This window comes from Talpa europaea (assembly GCF_964194135.1).
Source record: "Talpa europaea genome assembly, chromosome: 1".
NCBI lineage: Eukaryota > Metazoa > Chordata > Mammalia > Eulipotyphla > Talpidae > Talpa > Talpa europaea.
In genome coordinates, this window is record NC_140073.1 from 152,852,679 (window position 1) to 152,875,536 (window position 22,858).

Genomic DNA, 22,858 nt, shown 5'->3' on the forward strand with positions numbered 1-22,858 from the left:
TTGCACAGTGCCTTGTACAAAAGTGTGTTCAACACACTTTAATTCTCAATTCAAATATATTGAAAATGAGTGGCCAAAACAGCAATTTAAAGTATCTGGATCCTACCACACTGTGGTCAGGAAAGCTATTACCCTGTATGAAGTTAAACAATGCTGACTTGGTATATGAAAATCATTAAATATCAGTTCACATTCCCAGAAGACATCAGTATATAGAGGAACTTGAAAGAAAACTGGTCTGATGTAGGACACTTTGAGTGCAGGAAGCTACCAGCCTCTATAGATTTAGTCACTGGACTATCTACAAGCTTAGTCAGGGCTGGTCTTTGTTGGTGGCGATGTATTTCTGTAAATACTATACATATGCAAAATACAAATATGTAGTTGAACTGTTTTGCCAACAGTAAGTTCTGTTATCAAGGAGCGTAATCACCACTGACTTGGGTGAGATGTGGATAGTTAAATCTTTGCCTCAGAAATTTTGTAAGACGGGTTTAAAATTTTTAAAAATTTCCTGAAGAAGAATTTACCAACATTTCTAAGAAATGTGAATATATGGCAATGGTACAGGGTAAAGTTTTTTTTTTAAGCGCTCAGAGAATAGCAAAAAAAAAAGGGGGTGTCATTATTGCTATAAAAATTATATGTAAATCTAGTGATCACCCCATGATGAATGTATATGTCAGACTTCGTGGAGTATGCAAAAGAAGTAAAAAAAAAAAAATGATCACACTAAAAGAAAAAATGTTAAACAAAAGTTAGGCCACAATTTCCCAAACTGCCATTCAGAGATGTGCAGTGGCAGCGGGTGAGATAATCTGTACTCCAACACCAGGGAACGCCAGGCGGCGCTAAAGTCAAAGGGCCCCTATGGATTTTAATAAGTAGTACATTGTGACTACCCCAGAAAGAGTGAAATCTTCCCCATATTTATCTAGGCAGAGAGTACTTTGTTCATGGCACAAGGCAAACAGTGTTCTCTGGAATACCAAGTTTGAGAATGGCTTAATGCCTTAAGAGGAATCTTTTCAATAAATTACCTCAATAACACTCCTCTTCTATAAAATCCTGTGCCAACATAGAAGAAATACAGCTAAATATAAAACTGAGATTCCCCCAAAATATAACTATCCACTTTTTCCAAGGCAGTGGATCCCAAGGATCCTCTGTCAGTGAGTACCAACCGACTCCCAAGGTGACAGCCTCAGGAACGACAACGTGGGCATGAAGGGCCCACAACCACAGGTGTTCCACATCAAAGTGATCAACGCTCCACCAGCAACAATCACACTGACATTGTACAAAGCCCACTTCTCCTGACATTAACGTGTGAAATCTAAGGTTTAAGAACGGAATGGTCAATTGCAATAGCATTGCAATAAAACGCCGTTTCCTGCTCAGTAGGCAAAGCGCTTAGAAAACAAGTAGCAAAGATCAGAGACACTCACAGGTATAATCAAGTTCCAAATCTGTGAGAAAGGAAAGCATCCTGCAATCAGACAACTACTGGATGATGATAACAAAAACAACAACACCGGCAGAAAGAACTACCTAAATGTGGCAAGTCAAGTCCTTGTTGGTAACACAAAACTCAGAAATCGCCGAAGGAAGCATCATTACATAATTGATATTATATAGTAAGCAATGACTTGGGGTCTTTAGCCCTAGAAGACGATGAAGGATAAAATTCTAATATATTAAATATTTGAAAAATCATATGGAGGAAACAATATAATCCCAACACAAATTTATTACACATTCCAACATTTTCGTTCCTTTACTACCCAATAACAATGGCATTTCTCAACTGTTCTTATCTGACTTAAGTTGACTTCTTCATGGAGTTGAAAAAAAAAAAACAAACAAACAAACAAAAAAAACACTTTTCCTGCTGAAAGTAGGGGAGTAAAACAGCACTTACTTTGCTTCATAAGTTGAACGGCTAAAGTTGGACAGTTGGAACACATCAGAGAAAACATGCGCACTACCATGATAAACATCCCAGAACTTAAAATTGGTGGAGTCACTACCAAGAGTTGTTGAACATTTGTAAGCAGATCTTTGGAGGCAACCTGCTGGAGTAAATTCTGCACAAACACAAGAAAAAAGAAACTGCTATATTGTGATCCAGCAATTTACCAACTTCATGGAAGTGCCGACAAGACTCAGCGCTTACCTCCTCGTGCTGGAAGTTGTCCACCAGACGGGCAAAACAAAGGCAGGTGCTTTCCACCGATTTCTTGTCCTATTTTTTATAAAGGAGAATTAGTTTTATTAATGTAAAACATTTTCACTGTCATATATTACTACTTCATCTTCTTTCCCTGACCCATAAACACCCCAAGATTGACTCAATAAGATATGAACTTTGAAAATGCAACGACACCTGAGCAAGGAGCAGTGAGGACAGCTAGATTTCAAAGCAAAGCGAATCAGTCTCTCTCCCCTCTAGACCGGCCCAAACAGTAAGAGCAAATATACAGAAAGGAACAGTTCTGCATTCCTACAATTTCAATGCTTAAACAAAAATTCTAAGTAAGTGATAAGCATTCTACCATTCTAAAAATCAAAATTACCAGTAGGAATATTTTAATCATGCATACACAAAAAGTTACGCTGAAAAGTTAAGCGTGTATAAACCAGAGGTTTACTACATGAAAAACTCAGCACAGGTGTGCTGTATTCACTCTGCAAATAATCTAGGAAAATGATTAATGGCTTCTCTGAGAAAATATCTGAAATAATCCCCATTAGAAAAAACAACTTAATGGCTTAATGAGAGTTTTGACAGATCTTGCTGTTTCCTAGTTGACAAATGGGATTCAGATGGAAATCTAGACTTGTCTGTGTAAGAACGAGTGTAATTCAGGTATTGTGAAAGTCCTACAGCTTCACCGCCACTACTCCAGTCTAGAGAGAGTGCTGCAGCAGTAACGGCCAACTAGCTTCTCTGATTCTCAGCTCTTATTTCCCAAATGAGGTACTGAAATCACAACTAACTAGAGAACGTATTTCCAGTTCCCATAAGGAGTTATCTCAATTATCTCAATTTTGAAAAGTAAACAATGCATGGCACTACCTGTGTTTTAATTATCTTAGAAGCAAAATGCCCCAGAGTGATTCAGTAATCATTATTTTATCTACCTGATGTAAACCCCTTATTTAACATATTTCATGCTCCTCAATTTTCCAGGGAGATTTTAAATAATTTGCAAAGGTGATTTAAAAACCAGATTAAGGAAAAAAAAAATCTCTTTAGCAACAACAAAACTATAAAACATTTATATTAAAAGAAAACTGAGTATCTTTACAACTTTGAGGCTTAACTCATAATCTGTCCTCCACCGCAGCTTCACAGGTCTGCTTCTCAGGCTTGTCAACAGGCCCACACATCCCATCTCCTACGTAATTGCTGCTGCTCTTCTCAAACCTCAGCCTACATTTTTCATTTCTATTTGGGACACAGTTTTGTATCTCCTCTGATCTCAACCCCAGTGCCTTTCAGGAAAAGGTGGCCATTCCAAAGGAAATTCTAATCATATTACAATGTTTGCTGAAGTAACAAAGTCATCCCTTAAAGCCAAAACAGCTAACAACATCAAACTTATGAAATACAGTTGCTTTGGGTAAATCCACCAACATGTTATGAACGACCCTAATATAGCATAGATGGACAATGCAGGAAAAAACAGATCAGAACATTTCCAATTTATACATCCAGTCAGAAGATTTAAGATCCTAGTTGAAATTGCTATTTAAAAAAAAAAAAAAAATCGACACATTAAATAGGTTCATAGTTTACCTGATGGGTCAGCCTTTGGGTAAGCAGTGGGAGGGAATCTGCCACAAAATGAAATTCATCCGGTGTGATACTCTGGCAGCAGTTGGCTGCAATTGCTAGTGCATTTCTTTGGGCATTTATGCTGAAGAACTCTAGATACAGCAAGCAGTCTGCCAAACCACCCTAAAATACAGAAAACTGTTAAAAAAATACCCTTTACTAGAAATTAAAAGAAAAAAAAAAAGCCTCTAAAAGGTCCAGCACACCCCTCTGAAACACTGCGTGCCCCGCCGAGACTACAGCCTAGCAGCCAGGACAAATGTGGCCTCAAGTCCAGCAAGGGACAGAGCTCAGGCCCCGGTGCCACTCACCGCCTGCAGAATGGCTTTACTGTGCCTGCGAGACAGCATCTCCAAGGCAGTCAAGGCCTGCTCTGCCACATCGATACACTGAATCACTTGCAGCTGGGAACGTAAAAAAAAAAAAAAATAGGTGACTCAAGGTTATCATCCAAGTTCTCTTTGAGGCATTTCCACAAGAACAAACAAGATATTTTCTCTAATTTCCATCAATCTATACCACCTCTGACATGAAACCTACCACAGGAAACCAGGGATTTATGACCTCAAGCCAGTACGTGGTCAATAATTTCTTTCCAACCACTTTGCGGTTTTAAGATACTGAATATTATGCTTTATATACAGAATAAATTAAATCCAATTACATAATTTTAAACTTTCAAGATTAAAGATTAAAATAAATGAGTTTTTATATAACAAACCTCAAAAATCAGGTTTTAAACTTTATACCATCTTCCAAGGTTAGCTAAAAGTGCAAATCTTACTGTTCGTTTTAAAGAAAATGGCCCTTTAAGACAAGCCCAAAACCCGACAACAGAGTACATGAAAAAACTTTCCTTCTTCACTGACTACTTAGGAACTGGAGCAAGGCTCCCTGCATCTCAGCCTTCTCAGTTGCAAAGTGAGAGTGCTCTCAACCTCACTGGGTTGTCTTCTAGAAATAATTTGAAGAGTTTTCAGTTCTTTTCCAACAGATCTTCTATTAATGTGGTAATGGATATTAAAATTTATAAAAGTGAGTTGATTTTTAAAGTGCTTTATTCGCATCCATCTTACTACTCGTCTGCTAAACACGGTATTTACTTTGGGAATCTTGGCTAAAAAACATACTTTGTTAGATAATGGATACTAAAAAATGTCTATTAATGTAGCCTTACAATTTGATAGGGTTGCTTTAAAATTCCAGAAGTCAAAGGTTCTCAGCTTGATTCCTTTATGCCTACTTTTGAACAAGGTGGTAACAACAATTACCTTTTCTAAAAAGACAGGAATTGCATCTACTACAACAGCAGAGGAGCGAGGAAGTGCTTCCATCATGTATGTTAAGGCTCGACAAGCATGATTCATCTAGAAAATAAGAGGACATTTTTAGTCAATTAAAAAAATTGCAAATTTAATTAGGCGTGCTATCAAAAAATACAGGATATACTTACAATATCGAAATTATGCTCCATCTGCAGTAATGTTATCTGTCAGAAAAAAAAAAAAAACCAAAACAGTATTAGAAGTTATGTTCTCAAAAAAAGCCCTACAGTTCTTCCTCTCCTTCAAGAGAAATGGAAAATAGCTTAACCTATAATCATTCAAAAACTTTATCAAGTTAAAACCTAGTATACACGCATAAGAAATGATTGCATGGCATGACACTGTAGCTCTGACTTGGGAACGTTCCCATATAATCACCTCATGGTGCAGGTAAAATGCAGCCTTCCGAGTGCTTTCAACTAATCCTTCAGATACTTCTAAACCCTCTTCAGAAAAGAAGCCCATTACTAAGTGACTCACTTAAAGCATAACAAGTGTCAATAAGTAAAACAGAAATAAACAGCAATGTGCTGACATTTGTTAAATTAACAACTGTCAGGACAAATTTAAGACTATAGCTTCAACCCTTGTGAATAAGCTTCTCGGAAAGTTGAGCTAAACACCATTGAACACGGTAGTAAAAGACTCAGCTGTAGCATTTACGTACAATATTGATCACAATAGAAACTAATTATGCACTAATAAAAGTCAAATCAATACAATTACTCAAAACACATGGGTGAGTCTAAATATTGAATTTTTGTTCAGTTTTGTTGTGGGAAAGACCTTAAGTTGATCTCAACAGGGTTTTTCAAAAGAGGGAATGCGCTACTGCTAGGGACTGATACTCCATCCTCCGGATGCTGCCAATGCTACCGAAGAAGACCTCTCTGCTGCTTGGGCAAACAGACAATCATTCACTTGTCTTCCAGCTCAACGCAAAAATTCATTGTACTGAATTTAAGCTGCAAAGGACTTTGCAATTAAATGCAGAACAGTAATAACTGACACCAGATATTCTAATATAGTACTCATTTAGTATGAGTGTCTTCTCAGCTCTGAATTATGTTAACTGAAGTACATCAAATTTCCAGAGGTCCTGGTAATTATTTTTGCTGTAAAAACCAAAACCCGCATGCACACATACACCCTATTTCTGGGTTGAACAGCGCTCTCTGTTTCAGATCATCTGGAGTCACTTAAAACACCTCTAAATCCAAAGGGGTTGTCAGGAAAACCAACAATTCATCCAGTTCTTATGGTGGAATGAATCTATACTGTAGACTATCCTGGGAAGTACTGCTGTAAGAAAAGAGTCCCTTTCTCCAAAAATGACTACTTATGATCACGGAAGTACAATGGTGGTAGATGTAAAATCACAATACTCAATGGTGTGGAAGATAAATCTGGACAACTTCCTAATAACAGTCATTAATGACATGGGCTGACTTGTGCAGGCCTATCAAGCACTTAAATCTAATCAACAACCAGAAATTAAGTAAACTGGATTATGTGTCAACATTTCTGCCTCAACCTAATAGGTTCATTATTTAACTAATAAAAATGGCATTTCAACGGCAGACTGTGTAAGTTAAACCTAGTTCTTTGTTGCTGTTTATTTTTTAGTGAACAACAACCCAAAAGGTTTACTTCAAGTTGCAGAACCCAGTTATTGTGGATGTTAACACAAGCAGCATGTGAAAGTAGAGAGGCTGATACTGCTTTCATTAAGCATTCAGAAATTGACAGGCATGCCTCCATCAGAGTGGAGCTGGTAAGATTTGAGAGTTAGTGACAATGGGCCCACCAACTGACCTAATCTTTACCACCTCCGCCAGAGTGGACCCCAGCCAGCAGAATCAAGACTGTTATCTTGAGTCTGACAGGTGGTAGTTCAGTTCTCTCCTTAAAAACTCAGCTCATTCCACAACTGATCAAATGAGAACAATCTGATATGCGAATCATCATTTCATTATAGTCAATTTCATTGGATATTTTAAAAAAGATAGCATTTTTAACTTCTACTTCCATGGTAAGATATGCTATGAAGATATTTATGACATTTATGTTAGCCTTGTTAGTATTACATTCAAACTTAAATTTTAATCTTAAACTACAACTAGTTTCTTTAATCTAGGAAAATTTACAAGCCATTATTTAAAAGACATTCTGCTACAGGGCTTACCATTTGGTGATGACAATTCCCCTTCCTGTTATTTTCACATTAGAAAGCTTAAGCAATTAAGATGTTAATAAGTTCTAAATACCAACTCACAACTGCTTTGAAAAATAATTAAATGTTTTTAATTGTTTTTCTGTTGTAGGAGTTTTAGCTGTCTCATTTTGGCTTTTCTGTTTTGCTTTTGCTTAACAAAACCTCATATACCCATCACCTCAGTGTCTTGGCTAACTGCTCTATGAAGCACACAATCAACATACATGAAACCTTTATGCCCACAAATACAACCCAAAAGTGAGCTGCTTCTTTCTGCCTCACATATCAGCACTTTAAAACACAAAGGATACAAATTTTGGCACAGCAAGTCAACCTATTACATAAGGCCAATAGCTTAAAATTGAAAATCAATGAATGAAGTATCAAAGATGGGGTAACAATTCATCAAGATGTGGTTTAGAAAATCAATCAATTCTTCATTAGCAGTCACTCAAACAATAAGCACGAAATAAAAACACGAAGCCATACTCCACCATTTTCTTAGTTCCAGCATGTTTTTAAATTCACAACAATTATGTTGCCAGGGAACAAGTCAGCAGCAACTAAGGACAGGTGAGGTTAAAAAGGAGAGGGAAGCTCATCTTACCAAAGCAGGGACAACACTCTTGACAGGAAACCCCCCAAGAGTCTCTTCATTTCCCATGACCAGTAACTGACACATTTCAATAACAGCCTGGAGTTGCTGGCTTTCATCACTGGCTTGTAGTCCTTGCAGAAGCTGTTGGGCCTTAGAACCTTTACAGAAGGAAAAAAATTATTTATAAACCTTTCAAAGCGGTTAGTAGAATATGGTTTGACTCTAGATGATGATTGGCTGCTTATCTTCTTCGGATCCCAATTAAAATCTAGTTCTACACCAGCATCAAGCAGGCTGCTGACAAAGAAATTAGCTGACCATTGAAGAATATGAGGCTTAGGTGTGCGGACCCTCCACACAAGCAAACGTTTAACTTTGGACTCCCCCGAAACTTAACTAATAGCCTGCTATTGTTACTAAGTTTCTCCAGATTACTGTCATATAAAATATATTTATATGACATATTTTGTATATGTATTATATTCTGTATTTTTACAATAAAGTAAGCTAGAGAAAAGTAAATGTAATCAAGAAAACCATAAGGAAGAGAAACTACATCTCTAGCACACCACTGTATTGGCTGATTGCATGAGTCTATGTTTGTCTGTTTATGAGAAAATCCATGTGTAAGTGCAGCTGCACAGTTCAATCCTGTGCTGCGGGTCAACTGTAGGTGGATTTATTCTGCCCAGAAGTAACCTCATAACTATTGATATTTTTGTGCCTTAATTTTAATTGGATAGTAACCTGCAATATAAGTCCATTCCATTAATATGCCTACTTTTAAAGAAATTTGGGGAGAAAAAGTATTGTCCAGTAACAGAAACCTGTTACACTTTGCCTGGACTTCAAAGGAAATGCTTCATACTTCTACATATCTGAGTGAGAATTAATGGAATCCAGTGACAGTGAAAAGACAAGGAAATTAAGTCAAAATAATGCATCTAATATGGGAGAATCGAAAACAATGAAGCTTTTTGCAAAAAAAGAGCAAGCTTGTCCTGTCCACATCTTACTTCATGGGCAGAGGCTGCTGTCAGTCAGAGTGCTTCCACTACTGCTGAGGCCACACTGCACTGCCCGAACAACTGCAGAGCACTAAGAAGCAACTATCCCAGGGAAAGAAGTTGTCAATAATGCAACAAAACACTCAAAAATAAAGTCTACAAAAGTGTTTCATTTGGATGCCTTCCTATTTATAATGCGTATTAGGTTCAATTAGTGTTTACCAAATTTATACCTAGTGTTACTTCTAAATTATTTCAAGTTATTCTCAATATAAGGGCCTCTTCCATTTCCACATCATTAAGTATTAAAATGCTTAAAAATGAGATGTTTGCAAGCTATCAATGAATGTGGAATTCATATGGAAATCAATTTTTTTAATTTCAATTAAAATTCAGTGAGCTTCTGGGGGCTGAAGCCCCTCAATGGGCACTTACTGATCGTAGGAGATTTGTTTCCCTACTGTCTTAATTAAAGACTGTGGCTAATGAATTCCATGTCCACCTAACTTTATTGTAATTAAGAATTTATCCAAAAATATATTGCAAGAAAAGCCAAGTTCAGAGATGCCATATTTAAAAATTTCAAACTATATATCAGTTCAAGTTAGAGTAGACATAACCATTTAGAAGGAAAAACAAAAGAACTCCCACTGATTCTAATTCATTTTTAAAAGAGGAAATAGTTGTATAAAGTGTGCCCTGTTAAAAACAAGACAACGGTGGGGTGACTTTTACAATAAGCCCCACACCACCAAACTAAGACTTAAATTACAGCGCAGACACCCCCAGAAATGGAGTCTTCCAGCAGTCAGTAAGGAATCTCCTGATCATTACCAGTTAGGTGATCTGCCTGAGTGATCCCTGTCACCTCTTCTCTCCCGATAACCAGTCTGTTCTCGTGCCTAGTTAGCTTCCTTGTTTGCATTCTCACCCTGTTATAAAAATCTCATTTTGTATAGGTCCTCCCAGATCCTTTCTACCTGCTTGATTGGATGATGCCCAATTTCAATTGATTTTTGCTCAAATGCACCTAATAGTTTTGATATGCCTCATTTTATCTAATAAACCCTAATAGCATAACCACCTAAAATAGGAAAAATAGGATACACACCAGTGCGTGTCCTATCAACGTTGGGAGAGCAGTCCTGAGGACATGGCTGTTCTAGCGCCATCATCATCAATACCACTAAATTTTGGGGCTGTTGCTAAAAATGAACAGCCTAATGGCAAAATGACTAGAAGTCAAAACCATAATTTGTCCTCTGACAGAGGAAGAGCAAACCGCTCTGAGAGCAGGCAGTTTGGTTTTAGGCCCATTCTATACTTTCACAAATTGAGGAACCCCAAAGCATTTGTTATTATATAAGTTTCGATCACTGAGATTTACTGTTTGGAACCAAAAGAGAAAAACTGTAAATTCTTGCTGATAAACAATTCATTCCACATTAATATAAATAGCTTCTTTGGTGAAAATGACCACATTTTCCAAAACAACAAACATTCAGTGATGAGTGGCATCATTGCTGCAGGTTGTTTAACTGTCAGGTTTAACAAAAGACAGCTGTGCACACTCATCTCTGTTCTCTCAATCTGTGGCAAAATATTATCTGAGGTGAAGTATGTGGGGGGGGAAAGTGGCCCTGTTTTGTCACAAAGATTATTAAAAAGACATATGCTACTCAGTAAAAGCGATAAGTTTGTTTGGCAAGGGCATCCTCATAAAAGTGAAAGTGTTCTTTCTACTAGGTGCACCTGGCACCGAGCAGGCAGCCACTTGCTAGTGCAGTGGGGTGCTATGTTGTGCTTCTCCCCACCACAGCTCGTGCACCATCAAGTCAAACACCAACAAAGTGTAAAAGAGAAATAACTCAGTAACTTTACCTACTATTAATTCTGTCTTATCAAAAACAGTAATAAGTACCTAGTAATTATTATTAGTTTTGACTAATGGTCCTGACACCACGTAAGGGTCTCAGGAAGCCTCAGGTGTTTGTGACTCACGCTTCAAGATCCACTACCAGGGCCTCCCTGGTGGCACAAGGGGTTAAGCACAGCACTGCGAAACTATCCGCAGCCTCTGCAGCACCAGTTCGATCCCCAGCTGGCCAGGGAGTTGACCCACATGGCACAGCAGACCTCTCTCTTGTCTCGCCCACTGCTCCCCTCAGCAGTGTATTTCAGTCAGTTTGCCTGTTCTGTTCCCCACTGTCTCTGGTGAACCCTCTCACCACCTCCACTCCCGTGCCTCTGGCCTATACCCCCAGTTCTTGTCTGCATAAATACATAAATCTTTTAAAAAAAAAAAAAAAAGATCCACTATCACAGGCCAGTGGGTTCTGCAAGCCACTGGGTTTCTGTTGCAACTACTCAACTCTGGCACCACAGACAAAGGACATTAACAACTAAGCATGGCTGCATTCCAATAAAACTTATTATGGACATAAATCTGAATTTTACTTCATTTTCAATGTCACAAAATATTACTTTAAAATTTTTCCATGCACAAATTTTAACAATGTACAAATCACTTCCATTCACAGGCTGTACAGAAACAAGCAGGAGGCTGGCTCTGGTCCACAGGCAGCAGTCGCCTGCCAGCCCTGCTAGAGAAGGAACAAGGAACCAGCAACACTTCAGAGTCCCAGGAGGCTGATGCGTTCAACCGAGTTAGCCCTACTTGATATTTGCTGATTTCTTGGAGCTGCGAGAGGGCTGAGGGCTGAGTCAGAAGTTTTGGTGAGACATAATAAAATCTCAAGCAGGGGCCTCCCTGGTGGCGCAAAGGGTTGAGACCTATGAAGCTATCTGCAGCCTCTGCAGCATGAGTTCCATCCCTGGCCAGAGAGCTAACCACATGGTGCAGCAGACCTCTCCTGACTTGCCCACTGCTCCCCTCAGCAGTGTGTTTCAATCTGCCTGCCTGTTCTGTTCCCCACTCTGTCTCTGGCGAATCCTCTCACACCCACCCCCCACCCCACCTCTGGCCTATACCCCAGTTCTGGTATGCATAAATGAATCTTTAAAAAAAAAAAAAAAAAAAAAAAAAAACCTTAAGCAATCTCATGGTGCTTAGAAGACAAAGCTCCCACAGAAGGCGAGGCCTGCCTCCAACACACACACACACACACACACACACACACACACACACACACAGCCAGTAACCTGACACCCACAACACCTGCATATTGTGAAACAGCATGCTTTTCCAAGTGCAAGTAGACAACACTTCCAAGAGCCTCAATCAAAATCAGGGGCAGGGGGGAGCAGTAGGGGTCACAACAGGGATGAGGCAGAAGTGAAAAGAATCATATGAAAATTTCAACTCTGGCCCAAACAAGCCGAAGTCTTGAGAGATCCGCTTCTGACCTTTTATGCTTAAGACAGAAAAAGAAAATCACACTAGTAATATCCTCTGGAGCCTCTAGTTCTCACACAAGATGTCTGGGCACATAAAGAATTACTAGACAAATGAAGATGCCAAATGCATGACTGATAATCACAAGGGGAAAAAATAATTGTCTTTTAGTAGTAACACTACTACCATTGTAACAGGGTGGTCCCCAGGAAAGGGGTAGTTCCAGGTTTCCTGCCCCACCCAAAAGGAGGGTGGAGCTGAGCAGAGAGAGAAGAAGCTAGAGGGGAGACTGAAGAAGGAAAAGCAGGATGGCGATCTAGAAGGAGACCTGGAGGAGGCACATGGGGCTGAGAGAGACATGAAGAAACTGCGCTTGTCTTTTGGTCGTGGACGGGGTGACACAGTTTTGTGGGTGAGACCCGTGGGGAGGTGACAATGACAGCTTTTATCTTGATTTTGATTTTGCTCTTTTCCTTCCGGGCTTGTCTGGTTGTTTCTGACCCTTTTCTGAGGGTTCCCACTCAAAGATGCTTTAGACTTGTAGCAGGCTTTGGGGCCTTGCTCTGGGCCAATCCCATTTGGGTGGACTTTTACCCACGAGGGGACGGGTCACTTTGGGTGCTTGATTTAGAAACTAGATTCTTTGCCTTTCCTGTATTGTTTCCTAGTTGTATTCAAGTTCCTTCCCAGTAAAGTCTCACATGTTTTGTGTTGATGGGCGGATGGCAGAACCTATTTAGAACAGGCAGGTTTGCAGGGTCTCAGGTGCCCCTCTCCCCGCCCTGTAACACCATGATGAATAAATTGAAAATATAGACAAAAAGAATTAAAAGAAAAATAACTATCTGGAACTGGAAAAAAAACAAACACCTGAAATTAAAATCTCATTGATGAGTCGGGCCAAAGACATGGGACAGCAAGAAAAATAAGTGGATTTGCAAACTGGGGAAAACAAAAATGATGCAAACTCAAAGACACATGCTGGTTTAAAGGCAAAGTCTGAACAGGTATGATACTGAAACTCCCAAAAGGAAAATTGTCTGAAGAGAAAATGGCCAAGAATTTTTCAAAACTGATTAAAGGTAACAACTCACAGATTCAAAACCTCAGTAAAACCCAAGCAAATAAAAATCAAAGAGGAAGAGGTGTGAACCGATAACCCCCAAAGCATGTACAGTAGTGTAAGTCAGCATTACCTTGATATTTTTTGAATCAAAAAGTATGCCACACAGGCCAAACATAGCCCAACTATTAAAAATAGTAACAATTTGAAAAAGCATACCTTGAAAAAAAGAAAAAAAGACACTGTTTTGAAAAGGCAACAGAAACTTCAGAAGACATTAATAAAGAGGTAACTGAGGGTAAAGTATCTTCACAATTAAAGCAAATCAAGGAATTCACAAACAAAAGCAGAGCGGGATCACTGCTGGCAGTACTATGTGAAGAAAGTTCTTTAGCCTATAAACAACCCGACAGAAGGAAGTGCAAGATGGAATTAAAAGGCACTGGAAAACTGCAGATACGTGGGTAGACAAAAGAAGTAAGGAATCTCCTCTCCTCTCCCCCCCCCCGCGTACCTCAGCTGCATCTACACAGCCAATCTGGAGTCAACACTAAAATATACTGTTAAAAGCAAGACAGAGAACACAAAGTTTGCTACTCCTATCTAAGAAAGGCAGTGTGTGTGTAGCAGATAACAAGGATTTGTTTTTGTTTTACTCAAGCCATAAAATTAACAAAGATTATTTGTGTGGAGGAGGAAACAGGGTAAAGGGACAGTAAAAGAAAATAAGACATTTCTGAATACACCTTATTTTTAGATCTGACTTTTGGAACCATGTGCATATAATTACAAAAGCAAAGTTGCATTTTAAAAGCAAGCCCTAAAAAGCAAAAGCAAAATGAAGCAAATCAGCCCAATCAACTTGGGCAGAGAGGAATTATTTCGAGACTATATAAAATAACTTGACCACAACTATTAAAAAAATAAAACCTACTCAATAATCTTACTTTTGATGTAAAGTTGGATTTTTGTACTATAGGATAGAGTATGTGCTTGATTATGTTATCACCGGAAATTGGGACTTTTGGCCTGGGTAGGAAAAAGATACAAGATAAATAAAACCCCTGCCATCCTGAATTTGATGGGTAAAATACAAAGCTCTCTCAGGTTTGTCCATTAAAAATTCCAGTAACAATGATCAACCCAAGAGCAATGAATACACCTAGAACCCTGACTGTGAGCTCTAAATATCATTTCATACACAAAAACCCAGCACTTTCTGAGGAAATGCCTCGTTTGGGTTTTAGCAGGAGTGGAGATAGCTTAATACAAGTTTTTTTTTTCCTTTTTTTGTTTCAATTTTTTTATATATATTTTATGCATTTTCATCTTGGTTACAGTCCGCATACAATTCAAAAGGGCATCTGCACCCCTATGTTTATAGCAGGACATTTTATAATAGCTAAGCTATGGAAACAACACAAATGCCCCAAAATAGATGACTGGATCAAGAAGATGTGAGACATATACACCATGGAATACTACTCAGCAATCAAAAAAGCTTAATATATTTTAATATACCAAAGTGCAGGAGGTTATCAAAATGTACTGCTATCATCAAAAAAGACTCAGAAGTCAACCTCAAAAAGATCCCATCATCCAAAGATCATCAGTCATCAATTCAGTCATCAATGAGAATCACTGAAATATTTAAAATTTGTTTCAAGCCACTTAACAACACAAACAGTAACAGCAGCACTTTGGAATATGTAAAAACCAACTACCTTGAAAACTGGTAAGTAAAGGAGAGAAAATTAACTTTCCTATACTGATCTCTCTCCTGGGTAACCAAACAGAGGGGCGAGTCTTTAAAGTATATTTCTACTACATTACTTCTAATAAGTAAACTAATTCAAATAAGTGAAAACTGATTACTGGGTGTGAAATACTATAATTTAAAATCCCTGATATCTAGCGATGGATTTGTGATGGTTTAAGGAGCCATCAAACACACGCATACTGCCTCATGTAGGGCACACTGCCACCTTTGCCTCGTCTTACCTGCCTGAGGAAAAGAATAAACTACCAGTTTAGAAGAAACAGAATTTGACAGTGAATGGCTACCTTAAACTTAGAAAACATATTAACTGACAGCATTAGACCTTTTGATCCTCAAATGAATTTATGAGAGGACTAAAACATTTGAACTCTGAATGGATACTTAACAACAGTAAAGACCTTCTTCTTACCTTAACCACAGTATTGTCTAAAAATTTTATATAGTTACAAAATTAAAAGATATGCAGATAAAAGATGCCTAGGATTGGCAGTGGAGAGAATGGTTGACAATACAAATGAAGTAATAGTTGCTGATAAGTTGCTGATGAGTTCAGAGGCTACACCTAAACACTCCCAACTTGCACATGATCAATCTTCGTCATCATAACGATCATGCTGTTACCCTGTTCAAATAATTGTCCAGCATCTCCTGATGACCACTGGATTTGGATCCCACGCTTGCTGCTGACCTGAGTGCCTATACCCTTCCAATTTCCTCTTCTACCACTTTCCCTTCACTCTTTTCTCCAAGACTATTTCTCAAGCAGACCAGCTTTGGTCTGCTTCCTCTTTCCCACATAGCTGGTGTCATTTCAATCCGGTGTCTTTAAAAGCACCACGCATCAGAGGTTTCTCTTACTAGCTTATCTACATCCCCCACCAACCATCCTGACTCTGATTTTCTTCATATACTTGACACTACCTGAAACTGGGTTACATATGGTCATTGTCTCGCTTGGTGCTGGAGGCCCTCCCTTTGGCATGGAAGCTCCATATGTAAACAGCTTCCCTTACTATTTTGTTCCTGATTCAGCACAATGCCAAGACTTAATGATACTAAGTGAAGCTCCATATTCAGGGTTCATGACAACTCTGCAACATGGTATGCTATCTAAGCACTGAGTCAAGGCAGCAAAGGCAAAACAAAAACAAAAATACCAACTGCTTCTTAAATTTCCTGCCAAATGTTAAGACCGGAATCTTGAAAAAAGCCTCAAGTACAAAGGCACATATGTGAGCACATGTATACAGTTGCCATCATTTCTCTAACTAGGAATATTTGGCAGAAAATAATATAAGCACATATTAATAAGGTCAGCATTAAAAGGCTTCAATCACGCTTTAAAAATTATTCAAGATTGGACTCTACGAACAGCCTAGTGATTCTTTGGAAATACTATCAATGAAGTTATTAAAAAAGGCTTAAACGTAAATTTTGTTAAAGAAGCTAAAGACAGTATTCTCTACCTGTATAGCATTCTTTACCAAAAAGACTGCAACCGGATTTGCAGTTTTGCAAGGTTATTCTTAGTTACAAATTGAGGCTTCAAGAGTCACTGTTGTGTCTAGCACTTAAGACAAGATCTCTGGGTTATCATACATTAATTTGATTAAATGAGCTCAGTGACTGGTAATTCTGCTCAGAAATCTTTCTTCTCAGGTGCATATCATGATTTCTGTCTATGGGCTAAATTTTATTACACCATAAAAAACTCAAGATTCAGTCTATGCAAATCCTGTAATAAGATGATACAATAATCAATGCACTCACCTGAGATTTCTTGCTCTTTATAGCTTGAACAAAATAGATTCAAATCTTCTTTTTTTTTATTCATACAAGAGCTGGGGCATAGGCCAGAGGTGCAAGGCGCCGCGGGAGAGTGGGTGAGGGGGGGTGGTGGTGAGAGGATTCCCCAGAGACAAAATGGGGAGCAGAACACGCAGACCTACTGAAAGACACTGCTGAGGGGAGGGGAGCAGCAGGCGAGATAGGAGAGGTCTGCTGCATCATGTGGGTCAGCTCCCTGGCCGGGGATTGAACTTGTGTGGCAATGGCTGCAGATAGCTTCATAGTGCTCCCTTGCGCCATGAGGAAAGCCCATGATTCAATCTTAACTGTAAACTTTGGGTACTTTTCTAATGATTACAATTCAGTAATCAAAAATAAAAGTACAGAAGGAAATCTTAGAATTGCTGTATTGAGGCAAGAATGTGCACAAGCCTTATTCTAAAAACAGGTTGAAGTTCATGAAAACATACATCAATAGGCAACCAGTGAAAATAATACCCAACTAATTATTACAAGGGCGGGGAAGAGGACAAATTTATTATTACTTACTAGCTCCACTTCCAATTGTTCTGTGGAAAAGCTGTGACATCCGCGGACCAAGAGGGCCAAATAGATGAGGAGGAAGTCCCCTGGCCTCCAAGAGAGCTAAAGAAAACAGAAGGGCCAAAGGAGCAGTTGAGATGTTGATACAACTGATCTTATCAAGGTTTCAAACAAGCGATTCACCTACATTGCTGATTTAGATATTTTCTAGTTTAAACTTTAAGAGCTACACTAAATTTCCAAGCCCACACATGTATTAATATAAATATAAGTCATAACACCCAATGCCAGTTCCCAGGCCTCTTAAGGCTTTATGAAGATAATAAAAATCAGTGTCAACAGGAATTTTATAAATAGGTCCAAGAAAAACCCCTCATTTTACATAAAGCACCCTATGTTCCCTCTAATAATATTTCCCAGTGAGATATTCGTCAGAAGATGCTCTAAAAACAGTGCTCAATTCCAAAAAGGGAGAAAAACTGTGCTCATGAACAATTCTAGTCAAAAAGATTGCTGTAGTTCCTGAAAGAAGGTAAGTCATCTGAAGATGATTTATAAATGTTTCCTGTAAACCTCTCTTTAGGGATCTATTACATACATCAAGCACCTAAAGATAATATATATCCATCCGTTTGTTAAGAGCATATACGTAATAGGAGGCTGCTTTTAAAAAAGCACTTATCTGGAGTTTAAGTACCATCTGACATTCATTTATAAATAGGTGATCAAAAACCCAAAAGGACACAGGAAAAATGCCCCCAGTTGGATGCATTACATTACTAAGTGCCAGAGAATAGTATGTTAAGTTACACCCCCCCCCCTTTAAAGATCCTCCAACGTTTTCTATTTTGCTGTATGCAACAGTTATGTCTATAGCCACAATGACTTTTTTTTAAAAAGGCACATTTCTGTCTAGTAAAACAGTAAAAACAGAGTCAGATCATCTCCCAATTTCAAATCACACTACATAAGAAGTTTTCTTTAGAGGTGCAGGCATTGCTAGATTATGCTAAATTTTCAAGTTGATTTCAATAAGACCAATAGTACGACTCAGTCCGTGGCAATGGCTTCTTGTAAATTCAGTAACTGCCTTTACCTTGTAATCGTCCCATCTCGGAATCATCTGATTCACTCTCCCCAGAGGTGGTCATGCCCACAGCCCCTGCAACAGAACTAGAGGCTTTAAAGGAAAGAAGAAAAAAATAAAAGGTTAAGGTTATAAGAAACTAATGCTTAACTCATTCTATCTGGCTTATCTTAAAAAAGAAAACACAGGCGACCCTGAACAGGCAATGAAATGTCTTCCCCTTTCACAACTGCACACTCAGATGGCTATCCTTCTAGACTTCGTCCTTTGGCTTTTATGAACAAAAGGATGACTCAACTATTTTAATGTGAAATAAGCATAAAAATACAACCTTCACATTTCATTCACAGATGGCTTTGAACCATTCCTTGTGCTATTCCTGAATCGGGTCTTGTCCTGAATTTCTCTACCAAAAGTCCATGAAGATAACAGCACTGCTAAAAGAACACTGCATATTCAATAGCTTGATGGTTACATCTGTGACTGCAATGAGTCACAAACATAATAGAAAGCAAAACTGGCATTTGGAAGACATGTTCCACGTAGATATGTGCCTTCTTTGGTCTATTTTATTCCTGAACTGCACATTTGATACAATCATGTTTCCCTTAATTATGTATGCAAAGACTAATACTCTTATTCTATGACAAAAAATTGAAGATACACACCAGATGACTGCAAAACATTGAGGTATAAAAGAGAGGGCAACGAAGATGTCAAAACAAGTGTAGGAGGAGTTCAGAAGGCATCTAGAACCCAAAATAATAACCTGATGAGCACAACCGTCTAAGGAAATAGAGATAGATCCTATTCGGAATCTGACTAAGAGATGAAACTATATTCCTGTTAAACTAGCAGTTTTTCTGTTCCTATTCTGTCTGTTGAGACCCAAAGCATGCTTTTACAGTGTTTAACTATGTGTGAGCACACACTCACAATACCCTAGAACCTATACACTCAATATAGTGACAGATACAAAGGTATCTGTGAATAACATGTAAATTTAAAGAACCTTTCTGGGGAAAAGAAAAGACAGATGCTAATACATCCGCCACCAACTCAGTATTTTCGTAATACCTTTCTTCATACTTCATCAAGTATTTTCTATCATTTCAATGAATTTTTTTAGTTTGTAGAAAAATGTATGGTTTTTAAAGAACAGGAGTCAACAAACTGTGGTCCTCAGGCCAGAGCCAACCCAGCATAGCATTTTGTAAATAAAATTTTAATTAGAACATATAGTTGTATCCATTCTTTTCCTAGTGTCTGCAGCTGTTTTCATACTATAGTCAGAGTTCAATAGGGCCTGTTCTAAAATTAGAAATCAACTCTTCACACAAAATGTTAGCAACTCCATGGCTTAGAGTTACAAGTTAACCAGAAATGTTAGTATTAAAGGGCAAAGGGTATTGGAGCTTAGCAACACCACGCTTCTGATGAAGATAAATGAAATAAGCAATAACTGCAGTCAATAATTTATAGGAGTCATTTATTAAATGCTTACTGTATGTAGATGGTGTCTATGTGTTTCCTCAGATCCAGACAAAGAAGATTATAACTTCATCATGGACACAAGGAAACAGAGGCTTGTGACTGTGTTTTTGCCTAAGTTCAGACTGCTATCAGCAGGTCAGAGATATCGACCCAAGCAGTCTGAATTCATAGGCTGTACTAAGAAGAAGTGTATTCTGTCAGCTCCTGAAACACATAATCTTCAATGCAAACTTTTAATTCAAGCACAACTGCATTTCTCATTATACAGAAACCTTGTTAACAAATTCTGTTTATTAGGTCCCAATGGTGACTGAAATTGTTAAAGTAGCAATTAAACTTGCTTTAAAATTCTTCCAATTATATGGAAAGCAAATACTTAGTTTTGACAAATGAAACGGTTGGGATTTTTTAAAGCACCCTCTGAAAACACACATCTTTAAAGAAAAAGATAAAAACTCTTCTGCTAAGGTAGTGTTGGTTTTTAAAGTATCTATCAGAAAACTAACTGCTGGTCTTATTTTAAAACGTTTTATAGATCTGCAACCTACAACTTTAACAAAAGTTTAAGTTACTTCTTAAACATGACTTTCATTATGAGTAATGATTATCTCAAAATGCACTGCCGTAAAGACGTGAATCAAGACACAGTACCTGGAAAGGGACACCGTTAAAAGCGTCCCTGTTACAGCAGGATCCCAACCTTAAGGGAGGCCACAGAACCATTACTAGGAGGCGCAGGAACATTCTGATTTTTAGTGGACTGCTTATTTGGACAGAAATCAGTTACTGGGCCGAAAGAAAAGGTCCTTCACCGTCCTTTCATTGACAGCATGTAGTAAGCATCTGTCCACTAAGTATTCTAGCTGCTGCTGTGTAGGTTTTACAAAGTTAGATTAACCAAACCAGCCTGGCCCGTGGGCAGTTTGTAAAGCTACACAGGTAAGGACATGTCAGCCATCAGCTGATGTCAAACAACAGTCTTCACTAACAGCCTCACACTTCCTCTGACAATATGCATGAGATCTGCCCCAGATAGAGAGAAGACAAGGCTAATGAGCAGGAAAAAAACTGTCAGATTAAGAGGTTTGAACATTTTTGTTTAAAGAGATCTCGCCCAATCAGTCTCAGCAGATCTTCACAGCATCACGTAGACCGTTTACACAGGTGAATGCCAACAGTGGAGAAAATATTGCTTAAATCAGAACATGAGGATGTTATTACGGAACTCCAAGTTGTTGTATTTTAAGTGATATAGCTCTTATGCTGAAAACAGAGATCAAATATTAAAAGCTGGCAGAAATCAGTTTTACTTGAAGAACCCACAACAGGTTTGCTAGATACCTAAGTGCAAGAAACAATGGGAAGATTTTTTTTTTTTTTTTGGAACATGTTACAAAAACTTCTGAGTAAGGCCAGGAGGATGACGGTTAGACATGTAATTATATGGGCTCTAGTGCCAGGTGATATGGTAGCAATCTGATGTTTAGTGTTAGGACACAATTTAGAAAAAAAAATTTTAAATTACAAAACCGGCGGCTTTGTTTTGACAACTTGACCTTGTTTGATTTCTTGTGAAATTAAGATTTTCAATACAAAATATAGGTGCCGGACAATAGCCTATTGTCCCTTGCCATATGATTGTTTTTGCAGAAGAAGAATACTAGATTCCTGCTTTATTATCTATAGTATTTCCGAACCTTCATAAGCACTGTAACAGGATGCGCAGTACTCCAAAGTCCAAGGTTCGTCTCAGACTCTTAGGACAATGTGGACAACACTAAACTTTCAACTTCAAGAGCTGGCATTTCCTCTGTGAAGAGCTAGAGGACTCCGTATCACAGTATACTTCAGGGAGATTCAACAGGGATACCGGTTATCAAGAAACTTCGAGTGTCAGCAATACTGGCAAAATCAGGGTGACAAAAGCAAGTTTGTCAAACATGCAGAAGTGCTTTCATAGCAATGTCAGGAAGCTAAGAGCTTCAAAATTAAATACACCAAAAAAAGGTATATATAAATACAAATAACACTAAGAGATTAAGTCATGGTTTTAAATTAGTAAAAAAAAAAATCACGATAAATGTTTCAGAGGAAGGACAACTTACACTAACTGTGTAAGAGCTGTCTGAGAATGGACACTGGCCAAAAGATGCTCCAGCTTACCTCTCCGCCGTGTGCCTAGAGTAACTCAGAGGGCTTTACTTTTCTTTAAATTACAACTTCACATATTGAGAAACCAAAGCAGGTCACACTAAAGAACTTAGCATAAAGGTAATTAAGTAACTTACTTCTTTCCCAGAACTACTTTAGCAAGGTGGCAGAGAATTCTACAGGATCCATAAAGGATCCAGTCTCTGAAATGTAATGAAGCCAACTGCTGTTCTAACACCAGTGGAACAAGTCACATGTCACTTCTACATAAACCTGGAAAATACCTAGATCACACTGATTTCAAATAAGATTAACAAACTCAGGAGAGTGTTTAAGAGGGCCATCCTTCTGACCCTGACCTCTTGAAGCTTTTCTCCTTGTAAATACACGTAGGTATACCAGGAACAAAACTGTACACAGCATCCCCTCATACTGACCTCCAGTCATATCCATAAGGATTAAGCAAACGTTTGTACCACAAGGAACTAGGACAGAGTCCTCCTTCTCTATGTCCTTGCCGGAGAGTCACAAATGCCAGGCCAACCCCAGGTAGGCTTAACCATTACGTGCCTTAGTTTTTCCTTGTAAAATGAGGACACAGCACTCACACC

At 38.4% G+C, this 22,858-nt stretch overlaps 1 protein-coding gene across 12 annotated transcripts in view; it reads right to left on the minus strand.

Moving 5' to 3' along the window:
- The window catches only part of TRIP12 (thyroid hormone receptor interactor 12), a gene marked incomplete at both ends in the record, with an annotated part of 95,664 nt that overhangs the window by 38,512 nt on the left and 34,294 nt on the right, over positions 1-22,858 (minus strand). For 11 of the 12 annotated variants that reach the window (XM_084238736.1, XM_084238734.1, XM_084238744.1 and 8 more), the window contains 9 exons: positions 1,922-2,087; positions 2,177-2,245; positions 3,803-3,964; positions 4,153-4,245; positions 5,113-5,208; positions 5,295-5,330; positions 7,989-8,137; positions 17,522-17,617; positions 18,612-18,695. In XM_084238736.1, coding sequence (XP_084094862.1) covers positions 1,922-2,087; positions 2,177-2,245; positions 3,803-3,964; positions 4,153-4,245; positions 5,113-5,208; positions 5,295-5,330; positions 7,989-8,137; positions 17,522-17,617; positions 18,612-18,695 — 951 coding nt within the window. The remainder of the gene's footprint in view (positions 1-1,921; positions 2,088-2,176; positions 2,246-3,802; positions 3,965-4,152; positions 4,246-5,112; positions 5,209-5,294; positions 5,331-7,988; positions 8,138-17,521; positions 17,618-18,611; positions 18,696-22,858) is intronic. The other variant, XM_084238735.1, reaches the window with a different exon arrangement.